The sequence below is a fragment of the Etheostoma cragini genome, chromosome 8 (genome assembly GCF_013103735.1).
Source record: "Etheostoma cragini isolate CJK2018 chromosome 8, CSU_Ecrag_1.0, whole genome shotgun sequence".
Taxonomy (NCBI): Eukaryota; Metazoa; Chordata; class Actinopteri; order Perciformes; family Percidae; genus Etheostoma; species Etheostoma cragini.
The window spans coordinates 7185810-7206542 of NC_048414.1; the positions used below are offsets into that span (position 1 = coordinate 7185810).

The 20733-nt window shown below is 39.1% G+C and overlaps 3 protein-coding genes across 8 annotated transcripts in view; all 3 read left to right on the forward strand.

Moving 5' to 3' along the window:
* Positions 1–5085, forward strand: part of arntl2 (aryl hydrocarbon receptor nuclear translocator-like 2) — a 15950-nt gene extending 10865 nt beyond the window's left edge. For 4 of the 6 annotated variants that reach the window (XM_034879208.1, XM_034879207.1, XM_034879205.1 and 1 more), the window contains 8 exons: positions 120–363; positions 600–706; positions 1016–1166; positions 1268–1326; positions 1422–1536; positions 2013–2103; positions 3517–3616; positions 4060–5085. In XM_034879208.1, coding sequence (XP_034735099.1) covers positions 120–363; positions 600–706; positions 1016–1166; positions 1268–1326; positions 1422–1536; positions 2013–2103; positions 3517–3616; positions 4060–4217 — 1025 coding nt within the window. In that variant the 3' untranslated portion in view covers positions 4218–5085. The remainder of the gene's footprint in view (positions 1–119; positions 364–599; positions 707–1015; positions 1167–1267; positions 1327–1421; positions 1537–2012; positions 2104–3516; positions 3617–4059) is intronic. The other 2 variants (XM_034879209.1, XM_034879206.1) reach the window with 1 other exon arrangement.
* A 2873-nt stretch (positions 5086–7958) lies between these two features.
* On the forward strand, positions 7959–10278 carry si:ch211-245j22.3 (uncharacterized protein LOC563798 homolog). Its single transcript, XM_034879043.1, has 5 exons — positions 7959–8114; positions 8715–8847; positions 8975–9124; positions 9218–9323; positions 10009–10278. Exons 1-5 carry the CDS (start codon positions 8044–8046, stop codon positions 10143–10145), a joined length of 597 nt encoding a protein of 198 aa, XP_034734934.1. The 5' UTR covers positions 7959–8043; the 3' UTR covers positions 10146–10278.
* A 1731-nt stretch (positions 10279–12009) lies between these two features.
* Positions 12010–20733, forward strand: part of ppfibp1b (PPFIA binding protein 1b) — a 24740-nt gene continuing 16016 nt past the window's right edge. Inside the window, exons 1-4 of the mRNA XM_034879042.1 lie at positions 12010–12221; positions 17937–18018; positions 19134–19339; positions 20624–20722. Coding sequence (XP_034734933.1) covers positions 17955–18018; positions 19134–19339; positions 20624–20722 — 369 coding nt within the window. The 5' untranslated portion in view covers positions 12010–12221; positions 17937–17954. The remainder of the gene's footprint in view (positions 12222–17936; positions 18019–19133; positions 19340–20623; positions 20723–20733) is intronic.

A 20733-nucleotide genomic window follows, 5' to 3' on the forward strand; every position in this document is an offset into this window, starting at 1 on the left:
CTTCCACATCATTGCATTCTGTTTTTATTCACAATTTGTACAGTGTCCCAACTTTTTTGGAATCGGGTTTGTACATTGATTTATTTATTTTTGTGATTTGTATCTGCATGTGCCTACAGAGTCCCAGAAGTACTGCACGGTCCACTGTACAGGCTACATGCGCAGCTGGCCTAACAGTCATTCGGAAGTGGATGGGGGTGGGGAGCCAGACAAGCAGGATAGCTCCTACTACAGCTGCCTGGTGGCGGTGGGACGCATCCACTCCCACTCATCTCCCCAGGTTAATGGAGAGGTCCGAGTTAAACCCATAGAGTTCATCACACGCTATGCAATGGACGGAAAATTCACCTTTGTCGATCAAAGGTAGAATTACATTTTAATAAGTGGGTGGTGGGAGGTGGTGGGTTGTAGTTTCTTGGTGCATGATATTTGTTAGTATAATGTACAATCCTTGATAAAATTTCAAATATCTTCCATTGACATTTCTAACATCTTTGATACTTGTCAACAGTAAATATGTCATATTGTATACAGTATTCTAAATAATACAGTAGTGTAAAAGAAATTCATATTAACATGATTCCCCCCCCCCCTCGTAGAGCAACAACGATTCTTGGTTATCTTCCCCAAGAATTGCTTGGGACATCATGCTATGAGTACTTCCATCAAGACGACTTACCACATTTAGCTGACAGACATCGAAAAGGTAAATGACATTTATCAGGGACCTCACACAGTTTTTTTCTAGTTGCCTTGGGATCTTTATTATGTGCGTCTATTTAAATGACATTTTAATTTCTGTGAGTGTTGAAGCGCGGATTAATTTCCTACTGAATTTCTGCACATCTTGATATGTTTATTCCAGTAGGTCGCACTCTGTTGCAACATCACGATGGGTTCCCCATATTTGATGTCCGCTTGTCCTGTGATTATAAAGTTCTCAGCCCTAAATGCATGATGCATTTCCAATGATTAGAGCTCTAACTTCTTCCTTCTTACTGTTTTTCTTCCACAGTGCTGCGGAGTAAAGACAAAATAGAGACAGACTGCTATAAGTTTAAAACTAAATTTGGTTCCTTCGTCACTCTGCAAAGTCAGTGGTTTAGTTTTGTCAATCCCTGGACCAAAGAAGTAGAATACATAGTATCAACTAACACAGTTATATCGTGAGTATATGCTTCACTCTCTGTGCTTTAACTAGATAGTTTTGTACCTGAGGTAGACACTCTTAATCTGAGCTTCACTTGTTTTCTCATCCCACGACAAGGTATTATCCTAGTCGAACCAGTCGGTCGGAACTGTCGAGCAATTCCAAGAATTCAGAAGGTAAATTAGTCTGAGATGTTTAGCTGAAGCTCACGTTACAGCACATGTCTGTACCTTTCACTCATCACTTTTTTTGATTGACTTTTGTTTGTTAGAAGATGGCAACAAGTCCCTTCAAGTTATACCAGGCATCTCCACCACACCTGGAGCTATGATTTACGCTGGAAGCATAGGGACCCAGATTGCCAATGAACTGTTGGATTTCAACAGGTATGTCCTCACAACAGGGAAAGTCTTCTTTACTTTTTGTAGGCGGGACAAAGATAACTATTAAAGATAGACAATTAGCCTGGAATTCCAGACCCAAATCTGAAAGATTAGGGGTCTGGCATCAAGTAATGAAAGTCGCCCATCTTGAGGGGCGGCACCAAGCGCACAAGGAGTGACGTATCCACTACACATGCTTAGCTACCAGCGGAGTTAACTGGTAGATAAAACTGTCGTCATCTGTTTAGCTCGCCTCTGGACCGCATTTATCAGATACACCGATGTGATTGGTGCAGTTTTGCCACAAGGGTATAGTTAATGAGCAGCATTACTCAATGCCAGAGTAACTTGCTGAGCAAACAATCTAAATCAAAAAGAACTCTGGATTTCCATGGTAATAGACAATAATAAAGAGCAATTTAGTAATTTTCTTTTAGCTATTATTGCTTTGATTATCTTGAAGAACTGTTTTGTTTCAGGATGAACTCCTCATCTTCCAGTGGGAGCATCAGCCCGTTCAGTCTACCGCAGGATAAGTCTCCACTAACTCCCAATCAAATCAGCAATAATGTAAGTCCGTGTAGCTGTATGTTTTTGCTATATTCACAGAGCCTTCCCTCTCTGCCTCGTCCCTGCATTAGAAAGTATGCAGTCAAAACAACCAAAGAGCTCATAGAACGATGGACAATTGTCAGGGAAATGTAAACACTGAATTTGTCAAAAGAAGCCATTGTAGCCTACAATTGAAAAAATACATACAGATACAAAATACATTTAAAGTTCTAAACCCTATAGAACCATTTGTATCATATTTGCTACGCAAGTTTCAGGATCAATAATTTCCTTAAACACCTGTTGTACATGATCTGATACATGTATTCTGCCCTCTAGTGGATTAGTATTCCACTGCAAGCAGTGGAAGGACTTTTCTTTTCTTTCTTTCTTTCTTTTCTTTTTTTTTCTTTTTTTCTTTTTTTTTTTTTACTTTTCAAAATGGCAGCTGTCATTAAATCCTCCACACACTTTCGGGCAGGAAATATATGCTAATTTTCATTAAGTTACGTTAAGAATAACATTTATATTATTACTCATGTTAATTAAATATCTTCCTTATTTTAAATAATGTATAATTACTTAACAATCCATTATTTATATTAGTTAAATTGTGTTAAAAATGTGTAGGGAATTTGTAGGTTGCGATTGCCCATGAGTATCTAATACATATCTCAGTTTCTAAATATTAGAATCTTCTGGCTATTTTTTGATGTGTCAAGCTTTACAGGGTTAAAAAATATAGAAAAATAAAAACGTCCCGCAGTTATTGCCTTCACTATTTGGATTCATTGTGCACACTATCACCTGTTCTGAATTGAATATAAATGAAATATCCATAGGTTTTTTTCCATTTAGTTTGGGGTCGTCACTCAATAATAGAAAGGCGGTCCCGTAACGAAAAAGGTTGGGAACCACTGCTTTAATAAACCATTTACTGTGTGCTTACAGGTATGCAGTGTCCATGGAGATGTAGGCCTACACTAGAGTATAATTTCTACAGTGCTACTTTGTGGAAATCCTCAGATGAAGTTCATTGTAATGACACCAAAACTGTTTTCAATAAAATTAGTTTTTTGTCTCAATATTTGGCCAAATGCAGTAAAAATACCTGTCCCTACCTGAATAAGGTGTGAGATGTATCTCCAAAATGATGTTTATATTTGCAGTAGACAATTTGGTATGTTAAGGAAATTACTCAATACCCAAACATTTGATAAATAAAAACCTCATAAACCTCTCCTCCGATGTAGACACTTGTTCATATACCTATGTGAAAACTGGGGCTACCTTCGATGTAGTTATTTTTTTAATAAAACCGTGCAAGATGTTTCAAATCTAAAAGAGAAACATGTTTCTGGGAAATTGTGGTGAATTTCTAAACTCCTGCCATGTTGCTGTACTATAATTTGCTCCTCCTTTCCATTCTAGGTGCCAAATGGAGGGGCTACAGACATGGAGATTCCAGGAAAGTCCAGCTCAGAGGATGAGCCCCAAGGAGCTGCGTTCTCAGGAGGAGAATCCCTCATGGGTACTCTTTCTGATCCTGTTAATAAGCTTATTTATTTATAAATTGTATATTAGATTAGATTCCATATTAAGTACAGAGCAACAAAATGTAGTTAGTGTCTAACCAGAAGTGCTTAAGCAGTGATTAAATACATAAATAACGTGCTGCGGTATGAATAAATAACATATGATACAGAGTGCAAGGTATGAATGATATATCAGTATATACATACAGTATGTGTGTACCTATATGAGTGTCTATTACTACAGGTATGGACAGACTGACTATGGTAATACAGAATAAGTAACTACAGTATGTACAGTAGCCCAAGCTGTGAGTGTTTGAGGGCATATATATATATATATATATATATATATATATATATATATATATATAAAAACACCTCTCCATCTTATAACTCCAACACCTCTTTTCTCTTTTTCCTACACTCCATCTTACCTCAGTAGAGAATTCCCAGCTGGATTTGGACAGCATGGTTGGACCGGGCCTTAGCAGTCTTAGCAATGACGAAGCAGCCATGGCAGTGATCATGAGCCTCCTGGAGACGGACACAAACTTGGGCGAAGCTGTGGACGTTGAAGAGATGCACTGGTCTTCATAGAATCTGCTCTAATGGTGTGATGTTGTTGCACACGGAAAAACACTCAGCCATTATTTTTGTGTTGACAACTGTTTAAATGCTTGCTCTTACTTAGGAAAGCATTCTTTTTAGTTACAGGACCTTTTTTATTTATTAGAAACCTTTTTCCGCATAAGCTGTGTGGTCTTCTTGTGGCTCCTCTTACAGGGAGTGGGATCAAAGACAAAAAAGGGACACCTGCTTTCCTTCTTCAGGAGGATGATGTGCCTCTAAAGCCTTACAGCGGCCGACTGCCCCGAAACGTTGGTCCTCACTGCTCTCCTTACTCCTCTACTGTCATCCTCTGTTTAGCTGAAGAGGCCTCACAAGGTGACTTGTGTTGCGATGGCTCTGGATTTTCTCCTTCACCTACATTTGAACGAAGGTTGGGAGTGACAATGCAAAAGAAATTTGCACTGAATTTGATCTTTTAGTTAGGTACTGTATGTTTTAATTATGCTGGGGATGACACCTTAACAACCTGGCCGTCTCTCTAACCCCTCAGGATCCAAGCTGTAGGTACCCAGTGTACCACGGCAGACCACACTTCCATAACCTCTAACTTTGAGAGTCACCTAATAGTGTGCCACTCAGAGATTTTCTCTTGTCGGTATCTGAACATTTTTCACAGAAACAGTCGAACAGTTCCTCTCTCGTACATTGACTTGAACATTGTATCTATGGGTGGATTTGGTATGGTTGCAAACACCATGTCTTCAAGCCATATCTGTCTTAAAGGGATACTTTGCCTAGGAAGAATATTTTAGTTTTTTGGTATATACTTCTATTGAAATTTAGTACAAAAATATTGGCTGCCCTGAAATTTAATGTGCCCTGGCTCGAATCATTTCCTGGCTCGAATCACACCTTACATGCTTCCCTACATACTGTACATTGATACAGAGTTTTGTTTTCCTGCGTGTTCTTACAGTTATGGTCAGCTGTATAATCTTGCAAGTAAGCCATAGCTTAAGCAGTTTTTTTCATGTACTATTATGCACGGGCAGTCTTTCAAAAGACATGTTTTATGTGCTTGTCAGAGGCACACGTCATCATGCATACCATATTTAAGTTATTATGCTATGCAGAGCTACATTCCATAAATTCTAAGTTTGAAGGTATATTCCTTTCTCCCTCCATGTAATCTGTTACTCATGCATGACTCAAAAACCCCAGAAGATACACGACTATACTGCGTACCTTTTTATATCTTTATATATTTGGTGAAAACTTGAATGATCCCTTTTTTTTTTATTTATGTACGTCATGTAGAGTTTTGTTTTCGACCATCTTTGCTGTAGCGTACCTTGGATTTTACAAGCGGAACATTTATAGCCATGGTGAGGATCTGTTAGTGTGGCTGTCTGATGGGCCTATGGTTTGATGTAAGGTAAAAACTTACCCAAGTATGTTAAATTATTGTCACACAGTAATGTTTGAAAGGCAGTAGAAGTCTAGATGATGCCCAATAATACAGACCTTATGTTTTTACACAAAGGTTCAGTTAAAAAAATGCATTCTATTGGCTTGTTTAAAAAATGTAAGCGCTTTAGTACACTTCCCCGCTTGTGGAAAAAATTAGAACATACTAAAGTCAAGCTAAATTGTCATTATTTTGCACAGATTTTTTTTATTTCTATGTTACATTTATCACATTTCTTTTACCTGTACAATTTAGAGTTTTGTGAATTGCTGGAGGCTCACATGGAGTGAAGTCAGTACAGTGGGTTTTAACTTAATGCTAAATTCCTGTTAAGTGTTTGGACTGCGTATCTGTATCTTACCTCCTTTCATCATTACCTCAACCAATAAGTCAAATATACAATATGGCACTGTGTAGCTTTTAAACCATGGCATCATTCATATTGATATCTCGAGCCACTTTCGTAGTCTTCTCTGGGGGACTTTCAAATAATATATATATATATTTTTTTTTTAGGGCTTCAGGGAAAGTTCACTGAGAGGCAGCCTCTCTTTTGCAGGAACACCCTGTTAACATTCACACAGTTGCAAACATTCATACCTGGAAGCTGCCCAGTACAACCACAGTCTGATCCTTTGGCCACTGAGCAACTCCACCAAAGCGGTTTTAAGGTTAAGGGCCTTGCTCAAGGGCACCTCAGTGATGGTAATTAGGGAGGGACAAGCACTGGTCTTTCATTTTCTCCACCCAAATTTTTATCTTGTTGGTCTGGGGATTTAATCGATGATCACCAGGTCACAAGTTCTGTTTTCTTACCTTTTAATCGTGAAGAATACCGTCTTTTGTTTCTAATGCTTGAATTACGAGTAGCCAGTGGATGGAGCAGCTGACCTCGCATGGACCCTCCTCCTTGTGTTCGTAGTGCCTTGGACTTGTCTGCTCGGACACTCGACAAACCTGTGTGTGCTTATGGAGGCCGCCTCCCACCTGGCAACCTCCGCAGACTGAAAGGAGGGCTAAAATGTATCATTGGATTAACTTGATGCATACTGTGCACATCATGGATGAAGTGGAAGCGTTTTCAGATAAAACTGGAGTTGTACATGTCGGCTTCAGCACCTACTAACTAACCAAACAAGCAAAGCTACAGGGCCGTGCCATAGACACAGGCTGGTCTTTTTTAAAGCCAACTAGTCCACTTTGTATTATTTTTTTGAACCTGTTCTTGTTTAATCATTGCACTGTTGTAGCTGAAGTTTTGCTAGAAAGCTAAAACAATGCTCCTACTTCAGCTTATTTGGTGTTGACTGAGTGATAAACCTTGCTAAGAGGTCATGTTTTTGCTTCTATCTTCATTTAACATAAAACAGTACTTTTTATTAAAATTATTTATTGTTGGTTTTTGAAATGTTTCATTACACTAGGCTAGGAAGCTCAGACAGACTGGTGACAGCCAGCCAACTGTCACTGCACAGGAGGAAGGTCATTAGCCTTATATATTGGGCTATTGTGGAGCTTGGTACTGCCTCCATTGTACCACTTCCTGCCACTTTATAATTTCATTCTCGTTTGATTTTTTGTCCCCGGTGGAATCACTTACTGTGTCTTGTTAGCCTCACGGTCCCTTTGGGGAAAAAAAAAAAAAGTAATCCCATATGGGTTGAAGCTTGCCTTTTTGAACATGACCCACAAGGGGGCAGTATAAAAAGCAGTGCAATATGCTTCCATTTCCTCATCATCTGACATTTAATCTGTTAAGATGTGACCCAAATACTTAATTTTGAAACCAACAGTTAGCCTTTTCCCAGACAGATGGAAAGATGGCAAAATAAGGTCCTTATCCTCTTTCACTCTACAGATCATAACCAAACTCTATTTGGCATTATATTTCACATCAAATTCAACACCATAATTGGAACATGTATTACAACAACTTCAGAAACCCCGCACTGATAGGAGATACAATAGTCAAGTCATCAGCATACATGAGATTTGTTTATTGCTGCTATACTATCAACATGTCTGGGCTGTCATCCCAGGTTGTCAGGTTGTTAATAAATATACTTTACTAAACTCTCAACAGGAACTTTGGGGCATATTTTCAGATATTTATATTTGGATTGAACAGAAGGACAGTAACCACACTTTGTGAACAGTCACACTGAATTGTAAATGTTTTATTAAGCTCGAGTCACTTTTCATTCTGCTGATTTCATTCTTCATTAAGTAATTACATTTGCCTTCTACTTACACCCCCCCTCGAGGAGATAAGCTTTAAGTTATTTTACAAATGTGGTTTGTGCAATTAGGAAAGCATGGCATAAGCTGGGATTTGTTGTGTATATAAAGTCAGTGGTGATTCCAGAGCTATTGCTCCTTTACAGAATGGGCCAAGCTGCTACTCTGCCCTGTCGTGGAGGGGGATCTTATGTCACTGAGCTGTACGATTGGTTCAGGTAAGAGTTTCTTCTGGCTTTTAACAATTTTTTACAGAAAAGCTGATAATTAATTCCACGCTCTGTGTGTATTCAGGTAGAATAGCCTGTTTTGGAGGGAGTGGAGATGTTCAAGACTCCTCTCCGGGCTGTGAAAACTTAAGATGCATAGCTACTACTGTATGGATGCTGCTTAAACTGCTGATTTTTAAGCAACGTTCAAGGAGCTTAGGTGTCTTTATGTTATTCAGAATATTTTATTTCCCAGAGAAATATACAAATCCTATTCATTATTTTCTCCTCATGTCTGTATTTGGTAGTAAACTCTTGATTGACACTGCTGATTAGTTTCACTTTGCCATTTGTAGGAAAGTGGTTCACATTCATTTAGCCTAATTACCTAAGCAATTAGGTCCCAGGGTGTAAACAAGCTTTCAGAGACCGGTAATCTCCACAGAGAGGATAGGTTGGTGTTAATTCTCTTAATTCTTAATTTAAATTACATGTTTCTCCTGGTCTGACCCTTAACCCAAATTGCCTCTATGCTTCTTGTATGTCACAACAACTTGTATTGTTCAACCTTTTTATTAAACAAATGTGTTATTTGTCTTTATGTGATAGAACATTTATTAATGAATGTCCAAGTGGGTTGATCACTCTACATGAGTTTCAAAGGCATTTCTGCAATGGAACAGTGGGCAGTGAGTCTGCCGAGTATGCAGAGGAGATATTCCGCACATTGGACAATAATGGGGTAAGCACACTACTCGTGAGTCTGGAAGGAAAACCTTTCTACAGCTGTAACAGGAACATAACTTAATGCCTTTCCTAAAGTTACAATAACCAACAAAAGTAAAATAACAAAGTTCACTTTTCCACAGGATGGGGTGGTTGATTTCAGGGAGTACGTTATGGCCATCAGCATGCTTATTGAAGGTTCTGCTGTAGAGAAGCTGCGGTGGTCATTTAAGCTCTATGACAAAGATGGAGACGGAGCAATTACAAGGGAGGAAATGATGGAGATTACGCAGGTGTGTCTGCTTTTCTGTGTCCTCCTAATCAAAGGATGATACCACAGTTGCTGCATCTTTCAGTTCAACAGGTGTGTTTCCTTTTGTATGCAGGCTGTGTATAAGATGAATGTAGCCGCTGCTTTAACCAAACCCAACCCACTGACAGCTGAAGAATGTACCAACAGGATATTTATGCGATTAGATAAAGACAAAAACGGTGAGGCAAAGATTTTTCACCTTCAATAAACTCTCCTCATAGAGTTTATTTAATATAATTTATACTCTTTATTGATCTCCTATGGGGAAATTACAATTTATGGCTATGTTACTGCAGAAGAAGGTACATATACCTTTAAAATACCCTAAAAAAAGATCAACTGTTAGAAAATGTGTCACTTTATAGTGAACAACAGGAGGACTATGTTTATTCCCTTTTTAAATATTGTTTTCACTTAAATGTGTTGAGCTCAGTAATTAAATTGTCACATATTTTACTTTTTTTAATTTTATTTTTAGTAAGTTGATATGAATGAAACGGATTGTTGCAGACTTTATGATATCAGCAAATATTGTATGGTTGTCAAAAGAGTCAATCTTATATCATAACTTGTGACTTACACCTCTAGGTCAGAAACATAATGAAAAATGTAACTCTAAATGCATTTGGCAATTCTGTAATATAAGCCTACAATAATATGTATCTTACTAGTTGGGACAAGACTCTGAGTCTAAGATTGTTATTCAGTCACAGGATCTAAGAGATATAGGTTAGTCATATAAGCACATAGCCAAAGCTGAGGTAAAGTATCTAACACAAGATCTAAGAAGGGAACAGAACCAAATGATATTGATAGAGTTTGTCCTCTGCTCTTTGTCTCTGTCTGTCCTTGTTATGTCTGTAGCCATCATCAGTCTGGAGGAGTTCACAGAGGGAGCGCTGAATGATGATTGGATCAGGGAAATGCTGGAATGTGATCCTAGCACTGTGAAGGTGGAAAGGACCCTGAGGAGTGACAGCACATTGGGGACCCATGGTTGACCTGAATGGGGGCATTCTATTCACTGGGAGCAGCAAAATTAACTAGTCAATGTTTGGATTGGAAATCTCCAGGAATTGTTGCAGAAACACAGTTTCTATTCCCTGTGACACATGAAATAACAGTCTGAGTAATTTAGAGCACTAAACAAATGTAGATATTGTAGATATTGTTCAATAGGGTTTATTTGCTGCATCATTTGATGTAGTTTTGATCATTTCTGTTTCCCTGTGTCTATTTGCATCTCCTGTATGAAATTAACAATGTGTAGACTAATACAAAAGTAATTCCTCTCCATCATCCCTATTGGCCCACTAGAAGTGTGTGGTTGTGTTGGTGTATGTATCCGCCTGCCCTTTGCCTGTACTTTCACATCACATAAATTTTAATTTATTTTAATTACTGTATATTGGCATGATTTTAAGAAAAAGACAAGGGCTCAATAATGTCCGTAAACATGATCCGATGGTTTAGGGAATGTTTGGGACAGCATTTGAGTCAGCGTTTATTTCATTTTTCCTAAATTCATCTGGGGGTTATATGATTTAAACTTCTAATGGTATTGATCATTTATTAGTTAGCTTTTCAACACTTTATTATAGACATGTTTGGCCAACACTTTTTTGATTCAACAGCAAAAAAGGTCCATTGAAGCATTCCAGTAGAAATCTAAGTAAGCCCCTGGCCAGTTTTGTTGAGCTCGGTAATAGTTAAAGGGACAGTTCACCCCAAAATCAAGACACGTTTTCCTCTTGCCTGTAGTGTTATTTATCAGTCTAGATGATTTGGATGCTGCTAGTTTTGGAAATATCAGCCAAAGAGATGTTTGCCTTCTCTCCTTTTTAATGGAACTAGATGGCACTCGATTATGGTGCTCAAAACGCCCAAAACATACTGTAAAAAGAAGGGGAAAAAATACAGCTTTGGGAGTAGGACAGCTGTTTTAGGTAAACATGTTTACAGTAGCTCTCAGTTTCTCTTGACTGTCCAAGGTCCTGTAACATCTGCCCTTCGTGAACTTGGTATTCAATTCACATCTGCATTATTTTCAAAATAATATAATAATACTTTTCTTTCCACTTCACTTTAGATGGAAATATTGTACTTTTTACTCCACTACATATATCAAATAGCTATAGTTAAGACTTTTTATAAGTTAAGAGAGCTTTGTAGATTTAGAATTTACCAACAATACATCACCTGATTAATAGAAATATGATGCAGTGTTCTTAAATAAAACTACCAAGTTGTTTAAACTAGCTCCATAATCATGCTCCTTGATCTGCTACAGCATCAAGTTGATACTTAAATGTTAATACATACCATAATCCAATAATATAATGTGTAACGTAACAGTCAGCACAGGCCCTTCTGCATATTAGTAGGCTCCTTTTGCTTTTAAATACTTAAGTAAATGTTGCTGTCAATGCTTGTGTACTTTTAGTTTAAGAAAACTTTGAATTCAAAAAGTTTGCTTGTATTTGTATACATACATTGTATACATGATGTCATTCTTCCACCACAGAGACTTACAAACCACTTGATGTCGCCTGTGCTGTGCTTAAAACACACAGGCATCTCCCAGACTTAGAATATGCTGCTTTCAAGGTTCAGCAGAAATTGCAAGTTGCCTGCTTCATCATGCTCAAGACGTGTAGGCCCATTTAACGACTGTTGACTGTGGGTGTTCCTGGTCAGTTTACACACGGATAAATAAACCCATAAAAATAAAGCTTATTTAAAAAAGCTGACGTCAACAGTGAGAGGATTTACACACCAGGAATCTCTCATATGCCAGATTTCCCATGCCACAGTGAATGCGACAAAACTCTCATCATGTAAAAGTTTCCTGCTTCCTGACCAATCCAGGCAGTAATGTGGGCGGGATTTTCCTGCCGTGACGTTCCAAGTTTTCCAACAACCCTGTCACTTCCACATCATGGCGTAGCGATGTGGACGAACGGGGGTAGTACTGGTGGGCACGGAGACGTTCAGAAACCAAGCGATGTGGAGTTTTTGTAAACAATAGAATAAACAAACTAACGGAAACCCCAAAAGCTTCTTTGAGCAAATAGTCGGTAAGTGATATTGATGAAGTTGATGCTTCGGCTGTGATTTATTATTTCCACTAACTTGGGTTTATGAGTCGCTAACATTTAACGTTAGTCGAAACAACCGGCTGTTGTGGCTCACGGTAAGGCCACTTTTTAGTCTTTTTCTCACTGTGAAATTGTATTATCTTGTTTTTAAAATGGTCCTGGGACTTCGAGTGGACATTCAGTTTGGTTAGGCTCGCCCGAAAGTTCACTATAACGTTAGTTAGTTTAGCTATGCTGGTTAATGTTCACTTTTATTTCACTTGTTTTGCATTCGGTACGGTAGGACAACATTGAGAGCAAATTGTCTTATGTTTTCACTTTATTTAATGCTAACTAACTACTGTTACGTCTCAGCCTAACGATACAGTGATAACAGTTAAATCTGGTCAACAAGACTGTCTGCATGGAACGGAGGAGTTAAAGGTTTCTGACGTGAGAAAGTCAGTCTAAAGTTGGTTTATGGCTTTGCCACAGCTCCAGACTGTGTCGGACATGGTGGTGTACTTGCTCCCAGTGCCTGGGGCCACCTTTTTTTGAATACACTAACTTTACACTTCATCTGGTTTGATGTTACCTTGAGGTGGTGCTGATTGGTGACATTGTTTGTAATGTTACCGAATAAATGATCTAGATAGCTAGAATTGGCACAGACCGCGTAAACTAAGCTACTGCAGAGTTTATTGTCTTTTTTAAGCTATGACATTTGATCAGCTGTAGTATTGCCCTCCAGTCGACCTCTTTAAACAGTTTTGCCTCCTTTTCTCAAATGCTTACCAAAACTACTGTATTGTCTGAAAACCACATACTAGATTATCTCTCTCTCTCTCTCTCTCTCTCTCTCTCTCTCTCTCTCTCTCTCTCTTTCTCTTTCTCTCTTTCTCCCTCGCTCGAGGTAAAGACTGCCTCAGCCCACAGTATACCCATCAGTTCAATAATAATGTTGGCCTTTTGTTGCTCCTTTCTCTGCAGTGTGGGAGACTTTATGAAGTTATGCTGTGTCAAACCTAAGTGTGGTATTTAAGTTGAGATATTGTGATTTAACTCCTTCAAAATGTTGATAATTGTCTAGTTTTTAAGGAAGCCCCCATGACTCTTCTTTTCACCTTTACTGCAGAAAAGGGGATTTCTTCAGGGATAATGCAAAAAAAAAAAAAAAACGTTAGTCTGCCTGCCAAACGGCAATAAGCAACTGTTTTAGTTGTTTTGCTGATACGAAGTGATGCTGGGTAATCTTGTCCACAGCAACACCTTAAACTGTGTGGATTAACATAACCTAACCCCCTGTACCACATGTGTACTGATCAGTGTTTCATTGCTTTTTCCATAAATGTCAAAGACAGATAACTACTACAGTTGTGATGGTGCAAGCAGTGCAGCCATGACTAATCTGAAAAGAATGTGTGCTGCTGTCCAACATAAATTCATTGCAGCTATGGTCTTTTGCATATATACAAGCAGGAAAAAGTCTTGAAGATTTTATCACATTGAAGCTCTTTTATTTCCAAAACTTGCACAGATGCCTTTTTGGTTTCTTAATTGTTAGTTCCAGTGAGTCTAAAGAGAGAACAAAAAAAAGGCTCCCTCAGCTTTGCATCCACATCTTGTTTTCATATAGGCCTCTTTGTTTGGTAGTATCAAATTAGTGATGATGTATTTGCCTGCCCACTCAGGTTTGAAATAGCTTCAGGTTATTCCATAGCAGCGCCCTGCCGGCGGCGGGGGAATGCCCTGACTGTGTTTCTACACACAGTGAAACAGCGGCCCACAGCATGTTTACTGCACCGCTTAATTTCATGCTACCTAAACTTGGAGACAGTAACCCTGCAGCAAGATTAAGTCACAGCAGACTATTTGCTCATAATAGAACAATTTTAAGAATTTTGTATATGACTCATTGAATATGGTTAGTGCCCGCCTAGATGATATCTAAAGAAAAGCTTGCCCTTGTTACCCTTAAACATTTTTAAGGTTTTCAGAGCTGAATAGAGCATTCATGGTTGGCGGTAAAACAGAATGAGGTACGCAAACCAGAAATGGTTTCTCATGGAAACATTGTGTGAAGGTAAAGACTGACTCAAAGCCTGCATGACTCAAGACATGGAAAGTGTCATTATGTGGTGAGACTTGGATCTATCCCCTCATGTCCTCAGAAATAGACATTGTTAAATGATACCTAGTTTAAAAAAAGAATAAGAAAGCAAAAACGGCTGTGTGATTTATGCCTGTTTTTTAAATTCCTCTATCCCTGGGCCTTTTAAACACTAGTGCAACTCTCAACACAGGCTGTTAAAGCCTGTTGCATGGCTGCTGTAAACACTTTCTCCCCACTGAAACAAGTGGCCCTGAGGCTTCTTTTTTGTTTCTATTTCCTGTGTGTGTGCAAGAGTATAGTTGACTGGCCATTCGGGCCTGAGGAATTACAAGAATCTTTTTTTTTTTTCTTCTTTTTTTTACCAGGAACACTTGAGCTCTCTGTAGAGTTTCCAGTGAGAATCGGTTATGATGGCCGTCGCTGCCTGAAGGGATCAGAGCTGAAGGATTTGAAAAGCCATTATAGTGGTCCACTCTCTCCCTTGTATTCATTATTCTCTGCATGTCTCCATGAATTATATGGCTGTTTTCACCGAAGGGCAATGTTGTGTTTTGAATGCATTATCTTCTTCTTTTGGTTTTGAGGCTCTTGGGTCTGAAAAGATTTTGCAGACAGGTGTTGTTGCAATTGCCATGTGTACTGTAGCGTAGCACTGCTTTTTTCTGTCTTTGTCTTCTCATGCCTCTTAGTCAAAATACCCCACTACCATGAACAATAGCCTTCTCTGTGTTTTGGTTGATGTAAGTGGTGCTTATAGAAGAGCAGACAGTGAGACTTTGTTTTTGAGAGTGATGCGTGCTTGTTGGGATTTTTAAGATATCTCCTTTGATAACAAGCTTACTGAAGACACACTTAAGGGGCCAATACAGGTACCAATATATCCTCCATGATGCTCTATTAATTTACAAAAATGTAAACGACCATCAATAAGTGGATTAGGAGAAAAATAATATGCTTATAACTGTCTTATTGATCAGGTTTCTAGCAAAACTGCCAACTGGCACCAGCTGCTCTAATGTGAGGATTTGCTGCTGTTCTTTGTCATGTGTAAGTTAACACAATGTTTTGGGTGTTTTAGACTGTTGGTTGGACAGAACGAGCAATGTAATGCGATATCCTCTTGAAATCAAAATGGGCATTTTTTGACTATTTATTGACAAACAATTAATGAATTAATCAAGAAAAAAATAATTTGTTGCGCCCCCGAAATACTCTAAACCACACTCTTTTGTTTAGTAAAGACGATGCAGGTAAAGTCACCCTGTCTGACAACCCTCTTGTTTTTACATATCCTGTCCCAGGACTTGAGGACAGAGTGCACTCCTCTGTAATTAGGCCTCCTTTGTGCTGAGATCTTTCTGGACTCTTATGTCCAATCAATCCAGGATGATGCCATGACATTGCTCACAGTCTTTACTCTTGTTTAGCAGTGATTGACACATGGACAGCAGGTTGCCCAGCAGCATGTCTGGTCTTGGCCTGATGTGTTTGAAGTCTGTTTGCTAAAAGCCATGTGTTAACCTTACCCATATTTGCCTTTCTGCTGTGAGAGAAGAGCTGACTCAGGTTTTTGAGGGGGATGCCCCACAGGCCTTCATTCCAGTTTGAGTCATCATGAGCCAAACTCTGTCTTTGTTACACACTGTTAAAGACTGAATCCGGGCGCCCAGATTGCTCAGTTGGTGGAGCAGGCGCCCATATATTCTTGACGCAGCGGGCTGGTTTGACTCCAACTTGTGGCCCTTTGCTTGCTTCAGCTGTCCTATAATTTTATAAAAATATTCAAAAATATTTATAAAAATAAAGGCCGAAAATGCCAAGAAAATAATCTTAAAGAAAAAAGACTGAATTCTACTAAATATTTGTTGTTAAAGTGTAGTGAGTTGGTTATGCTCCTTCTCATTGTTTTTTCATGGATACAGTTTCAGAGATGTCACAATAATGAAAGTCTTCCCTGAATACATATTTCCCCCCTTTGAGTATTACAATATTTTAGATTAGATTTAACTTTATTATCATTGTGCAGAGTACAAGTACAAAGACAACAAAGACAGTTAGCATCAAACCAGAAGTACAAAAAAAGCAGGAAAGTGCAAATTGATATTCAAGTATAGACAGGTGGTGCATGGGCAGAACAAGAAATATATTGCAATGTTATTAGAGCAGCATAAATATGGCTGTGTAATATGAACAGTGTATGAACAACATGTACAAATTTGTGCAATGTAGTAGCAGTGACATTATAATAGTTAGAATAATATACACGCAGTGTATAAGCAGAATATGTATTAAAAACTGAATAATGATTGATATTTTGTATTAGCAATTGTACAGCTATTTGCAGTGGGGTGAAATTAGAGTAAAATTAAAATGCTAGCAGGACATTATAAACTCTTTTCTTTTGTAAATAAATGTAATCCTGCCTTCTTTAAGTTACTATAGGCAACCTGAGAGGAGCATTCAGAATTTAACTGTTGGAAACCACTAAACGGTTTACGATGGAGCTGACCGATGACATTCTGGTTCCTCTCATCTCCTCTCAGTCTACTGTGTGCTGTTCTGACAATTCTCATGTTTTAGTGCATGCGTTTTTCTTTTTTTTATACACATAATGGAAAATGAGCCCACCGGAATGCTGAAATAACAGTGTTAAGTCTGTGGGTGGTTTCCATAAAGTTTGTTAATGGTGCTACGTCCCAGTGTCGGGCACTCCCAGGATGTGAGGCAGCTGATTAAAGTGCGTGTGCATGTCTGTGTGTCTGCCTGTGTGTGTGTGTATGAGTGCATGTTTAAGCATGCGTGAATATACAGCAGAGCCTTTTGATTAAACATTCAAAGATAAAGGGCCTGTTGTGCTGCTTGGGCAGATGTCCAAGACTAGGACACTAAAATGTATCTCCGCTCCAAACAGAGTGTCCAGTGTCTTATTGGCAGGACATTCAAATGGCCTGATTGATGTTCTGAAATCCTTTTATTAGTTGCTCTGACAAAATAACATAAGATCTCTGCAGAATAGAGCTCAAGAAGGTAGGACAGCACAGCTGAGCACATCGTTTTCTTTCAGTTGTATTTGTTTCAGTCTCGTTTTTTAGCTGCCCCAGACCTTTTGGTTATCATGTAACTGTTTAGATGGGGCACTTTTTGTTTTTTCACATATCTTGCTTACATATCTAGCTTGGCTCATCTGTGCTCGTCAAGTCAAACACATTTCACAAACATGCTATTTTAGCAGCCACTGTCCTTTTTTTAGGCATTGACGGTTGTAAAGGATGTACCGCAGTTGCAGCCTAATTCCTGGGTGGGAACCTTTTGTAATCACATGCTTAACGCCAACATTACAGGCCTTTTCTTTGCCTAGAAAGCTGACCACCACTATAACTGCTTTTCTGGGTTTGACCCTTTTCTTACACTGTTGATATCCGTATCTTGAGCACACAGAGCAGCTGCTACAAGGATTGTTATTCCATAGACTAAACTGTGATTATCAGCCACGCTGTTGAGTTAATAGTCACAATAATCATGGATGTTTTATTTTTAAATTCCTGTTTTGTTTTTGTTTGATGTGTTATTGCTTGGTTTTTACATGTCATTGGTCCGTCAAGGTTTGTTAGTGACTGAAGATGATGGCTGATGCCAGCGACATGTTGGCAGCTGCCCTGGAGCAGATGGATGGCATTATAGCAGGTAAAGTTATCCCACAGCACTAAGCCTGAACATCATTTATATGTTATATTGTTTTATAGTTGTGTCAAAGCATTAAGCAACATAGTCTCTGATATAAAACTCTTTCAGGTTGAGTCAACATTGATAAAAGTTTATCTTGTTATGGTTGGTTGCAGAGCTGACATTTTAAATGGACATCACAGGATGTCTGGAGCTCCATGTTTGTTCGAACGGCTTTAGGATTCATTTTGTGCTAAATTAGAAAACAGTGTGACTTTTAGATATGTTTACCAATGTTCTCATGTGGGTATATTTGTATAAATACCCACTTGTGTACCAATGGAAAATTTGACATAATTGACATACTGTAGTTTTGCAAAGGACTTCAGGAACACTGGATGTGGCCCCGGAATATCAGATGTCAAACCTATGGCATTAATGGTCATCTCGAGTTTTATTAGTAATGCATTCAAGCAATGGTTTAATTGAGGAAAATTCCGGACATTTTTTTTACGTTAATCGATCGGGCCTGCTAGCGCGACTAAGGGAACTACCACACAGATCGACACTGCCAAGCCGCCTACTCACCAACATCAGATCAATCACATGCAAAATGGATGAACTCGGAACTGCTGCTTGATGATTTTCACAGAAGCCGGCTGAACACACTTATCACGAACAACAGCTAACAGCTAGCAGCAAACAGGGCAAGCTAGCTATCGGCCGGATCAAGACAGGGTAGGGGAATTTAAACAATGTCTGAGTTAAAAAAGCATATTGTTGTCACGCAAGGGCCCTGTTCATGTTGCACAGACGTTTTAATTGCATTTTGTGTCTGTTAAGAGGCACATAGGCACTCTAAAACGTGCCCTGACAACTGCTGTTTTAGTTCAGTGGGAGCTTGTCGTAGCTGCAGCTAATCGTGCATGCATGAGGTAGCTGCATATTTATAACGATCAAGATTAACATAAAAATTGGCCGTAATTCTCCTTTAAAGTCTTGTCCCGTGTATGCTGCAGTGAGTTGTTGCAATGTACGCTTCAATCATGGTACATTAGTGTGTCTTTTTTTTATTTTTTTTATTCTAGCTCCTCCTAATGTTTGCCTCTCTTATCTGTGGTGCTTCTTTACCTCAGGCTCCAAGGCTCTGGACTACTCCAATGGGCTGTATGACTGCCAGTCACCCACTTCTCCTTTCATGGGCAACCTGCGGGCGCTTCATCTTTTGGAAGACCTGAGGAGCGTCCTGGAGTTGATGGACACAGAGGAAAGGGAGAGTCTACGCTGCCAGATCCCTGACTCCACAGCTGACAGTCTGGTTGAGTGGCTCCATGGTCATCTGGTAAGATATACATGTAGGAAAGCATTTTTAATGTTAATCTTTGAGCGTAATAACTGGAACTGAAAATCATAAAATACAGTTACATTTACTTTTTTTTTCCCTTTTCTACAGAATACTGTAGTCTCGGGTTAGGTCAGTTTCCCTGGTAATGTCAAATTACTGGTTTATCTGGACCTAAAAAGAAATAAAATGTTGAACTGAAGGAAGGAACACTTCCACTGTCTGAATCAGTTTAAGTTGTGTCACCATGGAGTTTTTGTCTGTTGAACAGAATGTGCTGCAAAAAAGCTTTAGCACATCTGGTTTGCTTCTGATATCTATGAGTGCAGGCAAGCGTGGGCAAACAGTCCTGTGTGAAAGTAGACAACTTGTTTGCTAAGCAAAAACATGACTGTCCTCCTCTGCTGAGTTCTCTGGGAATGCAAGATGCAATGTTGGTGTTGTCAATGTCACAGCCAGAATTCTGCATTAAACTTGCTGACTTCTTGGGAACTAGAGTGGTGTCTGGGAGAGCAATGGCTGCGGGCCAGGTAAATGCCAGAGTTTTTGTGTAATGCTGTAAGTTACTCTGTGCACAACCATCTGAATGTGAGCCTCCTCTTCAGCCATGTAAGGTGTTGTTTGTGCGGGGTAAAGCAATGCAGCCAGTCACATTTTGATGTGATCATTTATAGGCGCCGCAAGCAGCAATATATTAACCTACCTGTGTACTAGAGGATGGATACCCGACCTGAGCCCAATGGGCCGGTTTCGGAAAGATATTTAGAAGTGATAACATCAGCGTGATTAGGCAGTGAACATTTTGAATTTAAAATAGCTTATTATGTACATAGCCATTGGCCCTGTTTCACTTGATACAAAGGTTTGTTTTTGTAATTAAATACATTTAAAATGTTACCCTAACACCTAATCTTCTTGTGTGCAGAAATTTGCTTACGTAGGTGTGAAAATGAAACACGTACACTTTGTTTACGTGCTCTTGTGGCCCCGTGTGCGCCGATGCGCTCATCTGTTGACATATCCAATTGCCACAGTTGTTTAATATAAGCGGTCTTTCCACACAAACAAACGTACATTTGTCATTGGTATGAATAAAATGAGATTTTAAGTGTTAGGCTCAGATATAAATATCTTAGTGCCTGTCGGACGTGGGCCAGGCTCAGACAGAAAAATGCGGCCCAATCCGCACTCTACTGTGTACCACTCGCCTATGTCTGCACTTTTAAAAAGATCACTTCTTTTATGGTTCTTTGTCTAATCCATATTTTCCCTTTGTCCCTGCAGTCCAACGGGCACATCTCTCTGAGTGGGGGTGACCACTACCAGGAAAGACTTTCCCGAATAGAAAGTGATAAGGAGTCTCTGGTTCTTCAGGTACCTATTCAGCAATTGTT